Source organism: Solanum verrucosum, unplaced genomic scaffold, assembly GCF_900185275.1.
Source record: "Solanum verrucosum unplaced genomic scaffold, falcon-dt-bn FXZP01000009.1, whole genome shotgun sequence".
Classification (NCBI taxonomy): domain Eukaryota; kingdom Viridiplantae; phylum Streptophyta; class Magnoliopsida; order Solanales; family Solanaceae; genus Solanum; species Solanum verrucosum.
Genome location: NW_026020231.1, coordinates 3436715 through 3454440, shown reverse-complemented (window position 1 = coordinate 3454440; position 17726 = coordinate 3436715). Strand labels below are relative to the sequence as shown.

At 30.0% G+C, this 17726-nt stretch overlaps 1 protein-coding gene across 5 annotated transcripts; it reads left to right on the top strand.

Moving 5' to 3' along the window:
• The first annotated feature begins 7760 nt into the window (after window positions 1–7760).
• Window positions 7761–14690, top strand: LOC125832555 (uncharacterized). Of its 5 annotated transcripts, XM_049511732.1 has the most exons (21): window positions 7761–7805; window positions 7905–8195; window positions 8546–8800; window positions 9214–9338; window positions 9580–9624; window positions 9721–9802; window positions 9880–9948; window positions 10023–10193; window positions 10315–10380; window positions 11247–11315; window positions 11593–11736; window positions 11816–11874; window positions 12018–12197; window positions 12846–12952; window positions 13104–13201; window positions 13504–13545; window positions 13781–13903; window positions 13983–14031; window positions 14118–14167; window positions 14283–14344; window positions 14430–14690. In XM_049511732.1, exons 2-21 carry the CDS (start codon window positions 8037–8039, stop codon window positions 14491–14493), a joined length of 2019 nt encoding a protein of 672 aa, XP_049367689.1. In that variant the 5' UTR covers window positions 7761–7805; window positions 7905–8036; the 3' UTR covers window positions 14494–14690. The 5 variants fall into 5 exon arrangements, with proteins under 5 accessions (XP_049367689.1, XP_049367690.1, XP_049367688.1 ...); XM_049511733.1 differs by lacking the exon at window positions 7761–7805 and having other exon boundaries at window positions 7882–8195; window positions 13107–13201; XM_049511731.1 differs by lacking the exon at window positions 7761–7805 and having other exon boundaries at window positions 7882–8195.
• The last annotated feature ends 3036 nt before the right edge of the window (window positions 14691–17726 follow it).

The window sequence follows — 17726 nt, the reverse complement described above, 5'->3', positions numbered from 1 at the left end:
CATTACAATACCTATTTCCTCTCGGATACATCCCTCTCATAGAGTAATATATCATTTACAATGTATCGAAAAATCAAGGAATGTATTCGAAAATAATGAAAAATTTGAGATTTTTGTAATTGAGAAAACTTCCGGAATAGGATGTAATTAGCCTCCAAAGATATGAGATTTTTGTACTTTATACTATTTTTTTTCTTCAGTAAACAACTTCAATATATTACTTAATAATCTATTTCAAATGTTCATACGACATAAATGCGTCGTTTACAACACAAATTGAGAAAGTTGAATTCTGAAAAATTCTATGCAGCAAGGAAATAGAGAATTGTGTTAGATTATGAGTTAAAACATATTGTGTTCGAGGAATATATAAAATGTTGATGTCTTTGAAAAAGTTCATCGATCTACATATATTTCACAAGTGGTATCTAATCATTGATCAACCAATTTGTAAAGATCGATTCAAAGTCTTTCAAATCTCTATTGGTTCAACTTTAGTATACTGTGTTTGTAATTTGCTTTGTCGATGAATTTTGTGATACATTTTATTATTGTCTTCGATAAATAGAAATGCTTCTATTTATTTTGATTTTAATATTGAAAGTACTAATCAAAATGGATTTCTAACTCCACAACAATAAAAACAAGCAGGAAAGCAACTTTATTTCTATATACAATAACAATTATCGTAATGTTATATTCTAAATATTGAAATTATTTATTAAAAAATTATTTCTAATTCCACACCAATAAAAACAATCATGAAAGCATTTTTTTTCTATATGCAATAACAATTATCATAATGTTATATTCTAGATTACATTAATAAATTTTTTTGATACTACACTCTTAATATCATGCCGTAAAAGAAAACTTTAAATCTTACCCCCCACAAAATAACCAATATACTTGTTTTTCTTTTTCAGGTTTTTTTCCCCTAATTTATTTATTTATTTAGTTTTTTTGTTCCTCTATATTTCTCAACAAAGTCCTTTTCTATTGACTTTGTATTTTGTCGTTCTTCTTTATTTTTTAACTACTCATTTTTCTTTAGTTTGTATTTTAATATTCCTTAGAATTTGAATGTTAAACTTTCTCCTTGTCAAATTTTCTCTGTTAAATAGTTTATTATATTAAAAATATGTTTACACAATATCCTTTAAAGTATTTTTAGGAACAAAATATTAACTATTCAAACACACTTTATTTTAAATTAGTTCAAAATTTTCTTTCTAAAATATGTCAAAATAAGCTTAGCATTTATTATTGTTTGTAAGAAGTTAACTAATGGAAATTCTTCATTTTAACAAAATTACAAAAATATCTTTATGGGCTCATAACAAAAGTAAAGACATACAATATATGAATTCTTCTAGATTTTCATTTTGATCACTAATTACACAATTATTATTTTACTCTTAAGTGATGTTAAAATTATTAAAATGCCATTGATTGTCCTTCTCATGGCTCTTCTATATAATAAAAATGTTAATTGTCATAATGAAACAACATGAAAATTATAAGATATAATTTACTTATAGTTGAAAATTACTTATGAAAAAAATGGAGTACAAACTATACATTTAAATAAGTTATGTCATAGACATATTAGTGTAAAGAAATTTCACTCTATAAATTTATTTACTTATTATAATATGTAATTTATTTTATTATGAAAATTTACAAATTTGATGTTTTATGAAAAATTGATATGAATATTTTTATGTGACCTCATAGTATGAAGTTCTTTATTTTATGATATAGAAGAATATTACTTAAAATAAATTATAATATCTTAATATAAAAATGTGATTGAAAATATGGGTCCATATTATGTCATATCATTAGGATACACATGACATTTAGAAAAATATATTTGGTTGTACTATCATTATAAATCTATTACCACTTTTTTGATGCCATAACATAGAAACAAACATTCTAGAATTTTTATGAAATGACAAATTTGCCCTTGGTCGTCCTCAACTTGGCTCTTCTATATAATAGAAATTTTTATGAAAAAAATTACTTAAAATTTTCAAATAATTTACTTAGAGATTTCAAAAATTCTCAGGTAACAATTGCACACAAAAAAAATTCATTGAATTTTATTTGGTAGAAAAATATGAAGGAATTAGATATTTTAAAAGTATTTTTTTTATAATCTTCGTAAATTCTCACGTAATTTATATATTTGTTTTGTAGAGGCATAAGTTTAATGAATTAAATAGGTCTATTATTCTTTTATTTTAAAATGATGATTTAATGACATGACATATCAACTAGAATAGAAGGAGACTTTTGAGGTATTAGTATATTTTTTTTGGGGGGAGGGAGGGGAAATAAATTAGTAATAATATTAGTCACTTTCCTATTATTTTTTTTAAATAATATTGTAAGCATGAATTTCAAAGTACACAATTAATTATATTGTTGGCATTTAATATTATTGATTAATTATACAGTTTATAATTAATTGATGTAAGTTAACATTCATGAGTGATTTGCATATCGATATTTTTTTTCGAATATATGTGTTTATAAGTATTTAAAATTGATGACAGTATAATATATTTTAAAACCCTATTTTTTCATAGCATAAAAAAATAAAAAAGTTTAATTATGATAAAAGATTCTTCCGTATGAAGTTTTCTTCTTAATAAACAAATATATATATATATATATTAAAAATAATAAGATTATTATTTAGTTAAATGAGTTTGATGAATTGAATAAGTCTATTATTTTAAAAAAGACTTTAATAACATGGCATGCCAATTAGGAGAGAGTAAAGTTTTTAAAGTTTTAAGTATATTTGGAGGAAAATAGTGATAGTTAGGTGATATTTTGGTCCTAAGTGAAACATAAATGATATTTCAAGGCAATTCTCCAAACTTGGGTGACCATTTAGGGAATTGACTCATTATTATTCATGGGTATCGTATGTCTGTTAAAGAATGACAAAAGTCCCACATCGATGGTTAATGAGATGGGTGGACTCCTTATAAGGCTTGGGCAATCCTCCTCCCTTTGAGCTAGCTTTTGAGGTGTGAGTTAGGCCTAAGACCTAATTTAACATGGTATCAGAGCAGGGCCCGTCTCACCCGATGTTGGGTCCCCCAAAAATAAAAAATTGTCCACGCACCAGATGCTAAGCACTGGGCGTGAGGTGGGGGTGTTAAAGAATGACAAAAGTCCCACATCGATGGTTAATGAGATGGGTGGACTCCTTATAAGGCTTGGGTAATCCTCCTCCCTTTGAACTAGCTTTTGAGGTGTGAGTTAGACCTAAGACCTAATTTAACAATATCAAATTTTATCATTGAAGTATTCGATATCTAAAATTTACTGACTATATTAATCTGAACTTATAACGAATAAGTTTAACATAAGAAAATTAATAAAAGGCTCATAACTAAAATAAATATATTTTTAGACTTAAATTTCGAATGATCTCAATAATTCCACGATATATAATTAATTTCTTAGTGGTCCATGAATCACACGTACTATTATTTGAAGCTACACAAAACTTCTTAATCTATCTGACTTTCCCTTAAATAATTGAGTAACACTTGGCAGTTCCCCACTGGTCCAGCACTTGTGCCCTCCTTTATTTTGTTTCTTCTAATCTTCCAAGTTGCAAAATATTTTTGTTATTTAAAAGGTACAGCATAGTATTGATACTTTTATTCAATAGCCATTTAATTCTTTTCATTAGAAATTTGACTTTTGAGTTCAAGTGATTATTATTGAATGGGTAGTTAATGAGATGACCTTTTGACACATTAGTACTCCCTCCGTTTGTGGCACTTTTCGAATTTCGAGATTCAAATAAATTTATCTTTGATTGTAAGTTTTTTATAAATTTTTCAAACATTTTGAATTATGAATTATTTTGATTTATAGTACTTTTTACGTAGTTTACAAATATATGAATTTCACTTCAAAAAATTGAAGATTTCATATGCACATTTCTGATCAAACTTAAATTATTTGACTTTTAAAAAATGAAAAGTAAAACAAAATTAGAATAGAGGGAGTTACTAATAAAAACCCCTTTTTTATTGTCTTTGTTTCTTTCTCTTTATTGTCATTAATTAAATTCATATAAATGTTGGAGCATTTAGTAATTTCATTAATATAATAATATAACATGTTTTTCTTCTTATAGAGAAAACTTGTTGAACTTGAATTCTGCTACATATTTATTCCAATCCTATTTACCATTTGAATAGAATTTATTTTTTTTGACAATATAATGATATCTTCTCATGTATTTTATTTACCGATCCGTTATATTATTTCCTATTGACCTCTTGTAAAAAAGAAGAAAAGAGAATATGTAACTAAAATAAAATTTCTAAAGAACTACAAAATCAAATCTCCTTAAATTCATTCTCCTAATTATTGTGGCGCGAAGTCTATTAACTTATCCCCTTAAGTTAAATTCTGTCCTTTGCAATGAATTATTATAATTTATAAACGTTTTGCAGCATATTATTATAGGAATTCCCAAAATTTAGATATAGTAGGGAGAGGTGAATTGAATTACTAGCCAATGAGGTTGGCTAAGACCTAAGCAATAGCCATGCCCATTTCAGATTTGAACTCCTTAATGGTTTCACCATTTCAATTTTTAAATTATGCGTATAGATTGTATATACTTTATACTAAATATAGAGACATATACACAAAATGTATTTTGACCATATTGGTAAATTAATTGGCTGACATTTCTTTTAAATTTTGACCTTATTAAAAATATTTTGGAAAAAATAATTTCTACGTCAGAAATTGAAACTACTCTCTTAGAAAACTTAGGGCAACTCATGGTTGTTCTTAAGCAAAATCTTGGTGATTCCCAGGATTTCTTATGTGATATTGATCAAGACTTATCTTAGCAACGCGTTATCGTGATTTCTCAGTGGAAAAATCCTGAGAAATTGCTAGATTTTTTTTGGGCAAACTACGTAAATCTCACTAGTTTAGGTCCTAATTACTAAGATTTCCGATAGTTTCAAATATTACTTCATCTACCATATTTCATGCTTAAGATACATGAGTTTAAATTCGCGAGATACGTGTATCTGCATAATTTTAAAATCGACATACACATTTTATCTGTTTAAATTAATTGGTTGTAACTGATTTCCTTAATTAGAGGAGTAATTGAGGAATTTCAAAATACATGGACAATTATATCTAGAAATTTAAATTAATAAAATCCCTAATATAAGGCGAAAATCAAGGAAGGTATATATGTTTAATTAATTTTATTTTATTATTCTTTGAAATAATAAATTCATTAATATTATTAATAAAAGACAAAAATATTTATATCTTGGTCATTTAATTTGATTAAATTCATTTTATTACTCTTAAAATAATTATAAATTCATTAATTTGATGTATCTATTATCAATATATCATGTATCCAACAAACTAAACACTTAGATACATGAGTATCATACAAGTACATTCATGTGTATCATAGAAGTATCTAGTATTAATTTCGTTATTTATTATATGTGTCTAGTATTAATTTCATGTATCTATTTATATGACCTAATAGAATTTCATATATCTATTTATATGATCTAATTTTAATTTCATGTATCTTTTATATGTATCTAGTATTAATTTGATGTATCAAGTATCAATTTCATACATTATATTCAAAAACATGTATCTTGGATACATAGTAAGCATATACATATAATTATGTGTGTCTAAATATGGAATGTAATTGAAACACACGAATTTAGGGATAAATCACGAGTGTGTAGTATTTGTCTTATCATTAATCCGAAAAAGTAAAAAAATTCAAAATTCTTCCCTTTTTTTAGCATATGGATTTTTTTCTCATAGATACATATAATTTTAACTCAAATACATGAAGTCTTAATTAGATAAATATACACCCGATATGTATTCAACATTGTTGCACTTGATGTGTATCTAATGATATATTTGTTCTGTTAATTAAAGTTTGGCGTAATTCTTCCATCTTGATTGGATTGTTCCTATATTTAGATCTATTCTCGGCTTGAATGTTGACGGATGATGAGTCAATCCCTACAATGAGAAATTCATGAGTGAACTAAAAAAGTAATATAGGTCCATATAAGTGGATGGAACTCATGGAAGAGTATTTTAGAGCTCAAAGATGAAAAGAAGATATTTTTATTCCATTCCCTTTACTTGAAGGATATTTTAGGCCCTTCTCCGAATTTGTTATTAGGATCATAAATAAGGAGTATAGTATTTATGAAATATCTCCTCTACTTTTTCTTTCCAAAATCCTAGCAGGCCCATGGGCTTATGCAACAGGCACCAGAGTCCAACTATTGGACCGTTTATCGTTTTGGACACGTTCATCACTGAGCTGTATATCAAATAGAGAATGTACTAAAGACTTTTTTTAGGTTGAAAAACAAATTATTCCTCAATCAATTATCTCACACTCAACATGGATAAAAGTAGTACGAAATATTCACTCTATTTCAAAAAAAATGATCTCCTTTCAATTTTAGTCTATTTCAAAAAGAATGATTTTTTTTTTGGTAATAATTTAATTTCAGTTTTTCACGTGGCATGTTTAAGGCCACAATATTAAAATGTAATTTTATACATTTGACATAACTTTAATATAGGACCACAAGATTAAGTCTTCTTTATTTTTTTAAACTCCATGTCAAGTCAAACTAGGTCATTCGTTGTGAAACGGGGGGAGTAACTAAGGAAAAAACTTACCTGCATTGGGTGTATACACCAAATTAATGCAATTTCCATTATTATGTGATTTAATGAAGTAAAACACATGTCAATTGATTAAGGTTAAGTAAAATGATCTATAAATTTAAACACATGACATGCATCTATTGAATTGATGTATACACCCGGTGCGGGTAAATTTTACCCACTAACTAATTTAGAAATAAATTATTTCACAATCCTACAAATAATTACGAAATAAAGTACTCCCTCCATCCATATTAGATGGGCACTTCCAACTTTACACGGTAATTAAGAAATTATTAATACATTAGAAGACTTTACCATTTTGCCCTTTGTTTAAACTTCCAAAGGCCATAGTAATTGTTTAAACTTAAGGTCATATTAATTGTAGGATAAAATGAGAAAAAAATAATTAATTATATCCTAATTTAATAAGTGCTCAAGTAATATAGGACAAACATTTTTAGTAATATGGCCATCTAATATGGGAGGGAGGGAGTATTCTTTATCGGATCCGGCTCCTCTCCATTTCTCTTCTCTCCTTTTTTCCCAAGTTCTAGTTTGGATTGGAGACACATGTCATAGTTTAAAATTAATGGTTGAGATCAAATTGATTAAAGTAAAATCCTAACCATAGTTATTTACTTCCATATATTTGCTTCGTAAATTAGTTGCTTAAGGTAGTTGTACCATTAGAAGATCCATTGGTACCGTTTACGGCACATGAAATCGGAGAAGAAAAAATTCAATTATGCGGAGAAAAGACAAGTGGCGGGATTTCTGCAATACAAAAAATAAAGAAAAGTTTTTCTCGGCGATCCGTTAAGCGCGCTTTCTCTCACTCACGAGAAAACGGAGAAGACAATCATCGTCTTCCTCATCAACTTTTCTTTCTTCTCACTCTTTTTCAACCATTATAATACTTATACTTTATAATATATGATATTTATAAACTTTCCTTTTTAAAAAAATAATTAATTTTGGTTGCTTTGGTTACCATATTTTGCTTTTTGGTATATTTATTTATTTGATTAATTCTGTCCATGGATCTGAAATTGATACCCGTGAGTTTTTTTTTCTCTTCTTTCTAAAGGCTCTGTTTCTGTTTGTTATGCCTTTTTGATGAACATTGAATGTTTTTTTTTTTTTTGTGATTGTGATAGAGGAATTTGTGTAGAATTCGGACTTGTAGATCGCCAGCTAGTTGCATTTGTGTGTTGTTTGACGTTCAGTAGTTGGAAGTCGATTTTGTTGTGTGGATATTTCTTCGTAATAGAGCAGGGGATTTTGAGATCATGGACAAGAAGAAGTATCCAATTGGACCGGAGCATTACACGCTTTTCGAGGAGGTAGGGCAAGGAGTCAGTGCTTCGGTTCATCGTGCCTTATGTATTTCTCTCAACGAAGTTGTTGCCATCAAAATCCTCGATTTCGAACGCGATAATTCCGATTTGGTACGATTCCTCTATTATATTTCCAGCTATTCTGTATATCTCTAGCTTGACGGCCACAAAATTCTCATGTTTTGTTGCTTATAAGAAAAAAAAAATGAAATGAAAATTCTACATTTCTGGTAAATTGTATATGAAAAAAAAAATGAAACTCGACATTTTTGCCTCAGTTCTTGCTGGTATTAGCTGATACTTAGAAGCTTAGGTTATATCAGTAGCTTCTGAAAATGAAAAGATTAAAACTAGATATATACCAGAATCGAGTAATTAGCTGCTCTGGCATTTTGGTTGATGATAAGCTGATTATAGGATCAATTAAATTTCTGATTCCTTTTTTTGCAACTCATATCCAGAATAACATCTCGCGTGAAGCACAAACAATGGTCCTAGTTGATCATCCCAATGTTCTTAAATCACATTGCTCATTTGTTAGTGATCACAACCTATGGGTTATCATGCCTTACATGGCTGGAGGTTCCTGTCTCCACATACTGAAGGCTACTCATCCAGATGGCTTCGAAGAGACCGTCATTGCAACAGTATTACGGGAAGTTCTAAAGGGTTTAGAATATCTTCATCATCATGGCTTCATCCATCGTGATGTTAAAGTAAGTCCATTTTCTTTGCGTATATCCATTACTAATGCATAGGCTGATTTTCTTTTATGTATTAGACGATAGACCATATAAATTCATGAGGTTTCACTTTACAAGTCTTATTTGACGATTAATAAGAATTTTGTGTTGGCACTTCCATTTGAAACTTGCTTCACTAGACATGATCTGTACATACAGGTGTTTGACAGTTTCAGTAAATGTTACTCGAATTTGAACATGGAAACTGATTCCTTTGTAGAAACTTTAGCATACCTGTTCCACTTAAGATCCCATGGAAATATGATAAAGGATAAATCTAATTCATGGTTGGAATCACCTATGTGAACACCCAAATGTCTCTTAAAAAAACATTCTTTCCATTACCATGCCGAGGTTGATATCACGCACTTGTGTGATTATTGCAGGCTGGAAATATTCTCATTGATTCACGAGGTGGAATAAAGTTGGGAGATTTTGGTGTCTCTGCTTATTTATTTGATTCAGGTGATAGGCAACGTATGCGGAACACATTTGTTGGAACTCCTTGTTGGTATGCTCTAACCCAAGAGAATGCTTCTGGAATTTTTATCTAAGCTTTCATGATTTATTCAATGGTTGATAACCTTCGAACTTTTGATCTATTCTGGTACTAATTACTGTGGACAGGCGAGAAGCTGAGAATAAGTGCATGCATAAAGTGTACATCTAAAAACTAAGATGTTAAAAATATTGATGAAGATTTCGCTCATATTTCACCTTAATGTTTTCCATAATTTAGATTTCTTTTACAGGATGGCACCGGAGGTCATGGAGCAGTTGCATGGTTATGATTTCAAGTAATGCTTCTGGTTAATTATTTTCTGTTTTCATCCTAAATGTGTACTTCTATTTGAAGGAAATCCTTTTTTCTTTTTATCCATTTTCATTCACAGAGCTGATATTTGGTCCTTTGGCATAACTGCATTGGAGCTTGCTCACGGCCATGCTCCTTTCTCAAAATATCCTCCAATGAAGGTGAATATTGTTAGTGATTCGTTTCTTGAAGTCCTAAATATAAAATAAAAATGCATTCAATATTCTATACTTATCAGGTCTTACTAATGACATTGCAAAATGCACCCCCTGGCCTTGATTACGAGAGAGATAAGAAGTTTTCAAAGGTAACTCAATAGTATTGATTGTTTAATGATAATGTTATTTGCACGTTGCTTATACTCCTTTTTTCCTTCTGTAGTCTTTTAAGCAAATGATTGCTAGTTGCTTGGTGAAAGATCCTTCAAAACGACCTTCAGCCAAAAAATTGCTGAAGCATCCGTTCTTTAAGCAAGCAAGGTCCAATGATTATATAGGTAGAACACTGTTGGAGGGTTTGCCAGCACTTGGAGATCGCATGAAGGCATTGAAGGTGATTAGTTGTGCCTCAATCTGAGTTTCCCCACTTTAGAGCCACATGATATTTCATCCAGATGATAATATTGTATCAGCATTTCTATGCTAATAATAGTTTTTTCCTAACCTAATTGTAGAGGAAAGAAGAAGACATGCTAGCACAAAAGAAGATACCAGATGGGCAGAAAGAAGAAATATCACAGGTTTGCTGTCATAACCAATTTCACGAGAAAACTGAGATTTTGATATCTGTATAACATAATGTCTTTTATTTATTGCCTTATGCATAATGAATACCTTACATGTTTACATTAAGCGTGCATTAGGAAATGAGATGTTTTTCTTCTTAAAATTGCTTATATATGGAAAATAAATGGAACAAACAAGAAAGGATAGGTAGTATTTTCCAGAGGTAAGTAATTCATACGACTAGACTCACTGGTTCATCCCAGTCGATTTTTCATATGTCAACTGCTTTTAAAATTTGATATACAAAATGGAAGTAGGAAATTTTTTTCAAGAGCTTAGCCACAAACAGGGTACTAGCAGGTTGCAAGGGGAGAAGTGTTTTTAGAGGAATTTTATTTAGTTAACCAGATAATATCTTAAAATGTTTTTTGATCAAGGTTAACATAGTTTCGAAAGACGGACTTTTTAGATCCTAAGAAATTTACCCTTTGTGTTAAGTTAATGCTGCGAACTTAAACTCCCTATATTTTTTAGGATCGCCACCTTATAGGAAATTTCTGAACTCCGAGGTGATTGTTTGATAACATTGATTATTAAACCCCGATACAAGTATCTTTAATTTTTTTGGGAATACCTACTCCCAAGTTTATAAGAGAAAGAAAAGAAATTATTCTTCATCTAGCAGGATAGCAATGCAAGAATTTTTTCTTAAAGCATTGACACTTGTTTTAGAAGTTGTTCCATGCCATGTTTCCCTTACTTTTTTCGTTACTATTTTCGCTTCAAATTCTTTTTGCAGACCTTAATTTTGGTACATCATTGCAAAATTCATTTTTATCTTTGAAAATTAGATCTTACTGTGCCTCAATGCTATATGCAGAATGAATATAAACGGGGGATTAGCAGCTGGAATTTTAACCTTGAAGATTTGAAGGCACAGGCTACCTTGGTACATAAATCTATTCTCTGATGCACATGTACCACAGTATTTTCAACTATATGCTAGTTTCTTAATGTATACAAATTGAGATTCTTGGTTAATGGGTAGTTTCTCAAGCTCAATTTTATTGGCCTCTTCAAATGAAAATTGTGAAATTTGCTATGAAATGAAGAATTTCCGTGTAGATTGTCCACATTGGAAATCTTTTCTTAATCAGCATAACAAAAGCAAGTTCAGGAGCATTGTGTTTACTATTTCTTTTTTTTCCAATTGTTTTCGCTTTTAGATTCCAGATGAGGAGATCCTTGGTGACAAGGACCTAGGTGGGAGTTCGAATTCGCTGTCTGGGCTTGACATTCCAGGGAAACAGCTAAATAAGTTTCAGCATCAGTTCTCCTTCTCAAGTCAATATTCAGATGCTACTGAATTTGTATATTGTTATCTCCTTTATTCGATATGATATGTTGCAATTTGGGGTCTTTCCTCTAATATGATACATCTCTCAACAGGACAGTAACAATCCATCTGCCCCTCCTTCACCTGCCACCCAGAATGTGGCTTATAACATGTATGTCATCCATCCAATGTTGAGAGTTATTACCATTACTCTTTTATCATGTATTTTTAATGCTAAATATCAAGAATAAGAGCACATCATTAAGTTTGCTAGTATCTGTAGCTAAACAATCCTTTTCTTTTTGAACATTTCAGAACTAAATGTGAGAAATCTGATGATGATTTAAGCATTGCTGGTTCATTTCATGATCCTCAACTTTCACAAAATTCTTCACCATGCTATGACAATCGCATGGAATTGAATTTGGTGGGAAAAGGTGAACAAGTGGCTGATGCAAAGTTATTCGAGGGCATGCCTGTAAATTCTCGCCAGAGGTATGACACAATTTGCTCAACGACTTGAGATATATTTTGAGGTATTTGTATAGATTTTTAGCCTCGTGAAACATTACTGCACGATGTCCATATCCAATGTTTTAGCATTTTTTTAACTTGTTAAATTTAGCCTTTCTTGCTCCAAGCAAATTCTTTAACTTGGATTTATGCTGTTAGCTAATTGATTTGTTTGGATAAGGAGCTAGTTCTTTGACATTATCAATCTTGTATTAAGAAGTTGTTAGTATGTGTCATTATTCATTTGAAAAGTGAGACTTAGAAACAACCATGAATAATATTGTCGATGAAGAAGGTTTCTGCCAGGAAGTTCTAAGAAAGCAAAAGGCAATCCGTAAACTGAATGAGGAAAGAGGAACCTAATCAAAGAACTTTTACATTGAAATGTACTCTTGTTCAACTGGAGCTCTGTCTGCCTTGTGGTTTGATTCATTTGATTAAAGCTTGTTCTTTACTAACACAAAGAATTTTAGGGCATTGTATCAGTAATTAAATCGCATAATTGACTTCTGACTTTCCTTTACCTACTAATAGCCAACATTCTTAGCTAGCTTGTTTAACATCCACGATTTAAGCAGAGCCATGTTTTTTCCAAGTTCCTAAATTTGCTTGTTTACTCTTTGTGATTAGTGATAAAAGTCAATTCCAAAATGTATCCAGTTGCAATGGGACTTCTGTTCTTCAAACAATAGATGATGTACCAACTGAAGTAATCAGTAAACATTGTAGAACCTCAGGTAAGTATCGTGATTGTTAATAGCTTTTGATCTTAACAAATAATTTTTCAGTATATTAGTTTCTGTACGAAATAATTTTTCAGCATATTCTTTTTGTTGTTTTGTTTTGCTTTGTTTTAATATTTTCTTGCTAAATCAAGACTGTATTTAGCAGCTAACAGTGAAGATTTTGATGAGAAGACTAAGGGTCATGTTGTTCAGCAAAGAGGACGTTTCAAAGTTACGTCAGAGAATGTCGACTTGGAAAAGGTGAATGCATAGATTTAAGTTTTCATTTTGCAATAAATTTAGGAACTCCACCTATGTGAGTTTTGCAAAGCACAACCACAGTTCTAAACACAGATAAAGGAGGACAATTATGAGCAAGTCTGTTGCTAACATAAAAAACAGTCTTCAGTAATGTTTTAGATACTGAATGAAATAGATACAGAGGTTTTATATGACCAACCACAACTAGCTTTTTTGAATTGCGATGTAGTTGATTAATATATCATATATTATATGCACACACATTGATATCCTTCCTCACAAGAAATAATTTCTTCCTACAGGTAGGTGCATCTCCAATGCTACACAAGAGTCAGAGCTTGCTGGTTGGTTTCCCTATTTTTTCTAAATACCTTTTCTAACGGATGGACATATTTCTTTTGCTCACTAAGTGCTTAGTTTGAAAGCTAATTCCTTATTTCCTTTCAATAACGCTTAGCTCATACAAATACTATAATATTGGCTAAGTAGACATTGCTATGTCACTGTTGTATCTGTTCGGCTTTTCTCTTTTTTTATTTTCTATCGCAGTTTCCTAAACAAATGTCATGGATCATGTAGGTGATGCCACAAACTCTTGCTGCTGCTCAACCATTACCACTTGATGCTACACCACCAAATCTTCTTACACCATCCCATTTTCCAGCGTTGCAGAGTATTTTAGAGGCAAATATTCTTCAAAGGGTAAGAATGGATCTACCATTATGACACATTAGTTTTTCAGTTTTTGTTTATCCAACGTCTTTTCCCCCTTCCTAAACAGGAAAGTATTCTTAGATTGATGAGGCAAGTGGCCCTTGGAGACACTACGGGTATGAACAATCAATGCCTATTGAAATTCATCTATTGTATCCCTTTGTGTTGGTCACATTTTTATCCTTTTCTACCAACATTGCAGTGGATGCCGGATGCATGCCATTAAATTCGCTTGGTGTGGAGAAATCGCTGGTATGAGCTTGCATTATAGTCTTTCAACATCCATTTGCAATAAAAACCATTTAAGTGACTTTTGCACCTTTTTCGTATCAATATAAAGTATATCTCCTTCCTCTATTTCTTGTAGTTGGAGGTTGCTCATGACAAAGAGAAGGAATTAATTAGTGAAAACACTGAATTGCAGTGGAGGTATCATCGTTACTCAGTAATGCCATATGCCTATATTGAAGATTGTATCTTCTGCCATTGAAACTAGTATTTCCTTGATATACAGGTTGATACGTGCTCAAGAAGAACTTCAAAAATACAAAGCAGAAAACGCTCAAAATAACTCTTGAAATAGGAAACTGCATAGGGGATATCACAATCTTTATAGTTCGGACTCAAGTGGCATACATTGATGTTATTAAAAAACTGTAAAGGAGAAATGATTAGTAGCAGCAGGTTATAATTTTGATTTGTACATTAAGTTTATAGTAGGCAGTGAGATGCTGGTTTTATTATCTCTATTTATTATTTTACTGCATTTACTCGACCCGTTCTTGTATATGTTAGTCCAAACTGTAGAGAACCCAGTCCTTGATAATAATACCAACTGTTGTATTTGAATGAATTCCTGAAGATGTTAGTCCATTTTATTTACTTACAGCCTGAGAAAATTTGTGGCCTGTTGCTCAAATTCTTCAAAAAAGTCAATGGGTGTGTGTCGGATTAGTGTATTTTTGGAGAATCCAACACGGATGCGGAATCCAACACGGAATAGTCTTTTCTGTCAGCTGAACTGTTGAAGTTATCCACTCTCATGTTTGGTATATTCTTGATTGTGTTTGAATCTTAAATAGTCTGTTTGGACGGGCTTATAACTTATGACTTATAAGTCAAAAGACATAACTTGAGATTTTAAACTTATTTTGGCTTAAAAACAAATGCATAAATATTCTTTTATTTTACTCAAACACTAGAAAACGGCATAGAATCATCTACAGTAAGTCAATTCAAACGAACTCTAAATCTTGTCTTTTGGTTCGATTTTGTGAAGATGTTATACTATTTCCCTTCAGCTTCATTCTTAAAATGAGTAAAAAAAATTGTTGTTTTGTCAAATTTCGGAATAATTAAGAGTTGGCTACATAATTGTCATAGCTTTTGCATTTTTCTTCATAAATAGCAGAGTTTATAATCAATTTTAACATAATATAAAATTCTACAGATAAAATAATTAAATGACGTCTACTAAAATCAGGGATTTCATAGTTATTCCTTTTTCTGAAGAAATAGTTGCTTATTTCTTTAGTCTACTTTGTATGTTATTACACGACGGTCAGACGGTGTATATTTAAAAATTAATGGTTATTAAGAAAAAAATGAAATTTCCATTCATACAAAATAAAATGTTCACTAAGATTGGTAATAATATAAATTAAGATATTACATTATACGTGATATAAATCACTACTATGCCATTTACATTTGCAATATTATTTCAAATATACAATTTACATACATACCATATCTGATATATACTGCTAATATCAACATAATATATATACAATACATGACATAACTATTTATATAAGGCAAAATTACTAAACTATACTACATATGTTTACATACTATCGTTAATCCCTACTCTTTCATAAAAATTTAAAAATTCCTATTTTTCCCCAAATCCTCTATCTCGGATACTTTATTCTGAAAGAACCCAAAACCCACCTTTCTCATCCCCAAAATCTCGCCTCTTATTTTTCCCCACTACCAAATCAGTTACCGAATTCAAAGCAATTTGATTTTCAAACGATTCTATCTCAATTCAACCGTCCAAAGTTCAAAATAGGTATATCATCTTCTTCATTTTTCTTTCAAAATCAATTTTTGTGTTTCAATTGATTTTGGATCAGTTGTCAAAATGGATCATCCGTCTTTTAATATTGGGATTTCCCAAATAATAACACCTAACAATGATCAAATTTTTGATTCAGATGACCCCAACTGTGCAGAACAGAGGTCTAAAAGTTTGCATGCACCGGCATTAATGGCAAATCAAACTTCTACGAAGAGAAAATCGAAAAAGGAAGTGGGGGCATCATCTAAAGCAAAGGATGCAAAAACTCAAAAGAAAAGGGGTAGAAAGGTTGCCCCTCCCATTTCTTGACCAACACTACCCATGGTATGCATTTCTTTTGCTTTTAATTTAGACATTGTTAAAAAATAAAGTTTTATTGTATATATTGAAATTTGGAGTTGTTACCCAGAAACACTGATTGTTTTGTCAAATATTGGTATTGAGTATACCTTTTACATTTGTAGATGAAAGACTATTTTTTGTCAAATTTTTTGTGTTGAGAACTATATCTAAGATAGGCGTTCAATTCACAGTATGATATGTAGGTTGTTTGTTGTACAATGTATCATATTCATAAATTGTAATAATGAATGATACGTAAACAAAATATAATAGATCTGGTAGTTAGCATTTTGAATCATATTTAAATATGTGTAAATTTCATATATGACATATATTATAGTACTATTTTCAAGCTATAACAGTAGATTTAGACTTTCAAGTTATAGCATTAAAAATTTCAGGTTATAACAAGTTAAAAAAAAAAATATTTTTATTAATTGGAAAAAACTTAAAAAATAAATAAAAAGATAAACAAAAATTATAAAAAAAATGGAATTAGAAATAATAAAGTAAAAAACTGAATTTGTGGGTTATAATTTAATTTGAATTTATTGTAGATAATTAATGATTAGCATGAAATAAGGGATCCAAACTAATTAAGAATATTTAGTTTCCTTAATTCACTCTAATTTGTTAAAATTAATTCAAAAATCTGATTTTAAAAATCAATTTCCATTTATTTAATAAATGATTAATCTATTTATGGTTTTTTATTATTAATTAATAATACGTAATTAATAAGGAAAAAATGGAAAAAAAAACGGAATAGGGGTGTCAATTAAATTTGAATTAATTTAAGATAATTATTAATTAGCATGAATTAAGGAATCTCAAACTAATTAAGAATATTCAGTTTCCTTAATTCACTCTAATTTGTTAAAATTAATTCAAAAATCTGATTTTATCCATTTTTCTTCCACGTTTCTCTCTCTTCAATTTTCTTCCAGAAATTTTGTCACTGGCGACTAATTGATTTTTTTTTTTTGTTTGAAAAATCCTATTTTTTTGTGATGGACAACTACATATCAATATTAATTAAACATGGCGGAAGATGGGACCCTTCAGGTTAGTATTTTTAATTGTTTACTATTTGGATTTCAGTGAAATGAAAAAAAAAATGAAACTGTAAATCACATTTTGTGATTTTGTTTTTGTACATCGTCACTATATTGAATGTGATATGTTTTTTTGTATAAACAATACGTTTTGTTCATAATACGTATTAGTTGTTGTGAAACTGTAATATTAGTCATTTTCTTGGTAAGTTTCTGTTTTTTGGTAGGGGTTTAATGTCACTATATTTTTTGTTTTTTGGTTATTTTTTATACTGGCAATACAATGATTTCGTGAGAAGCTGCCGCAATATATGAAAGATTTGAGTATAAA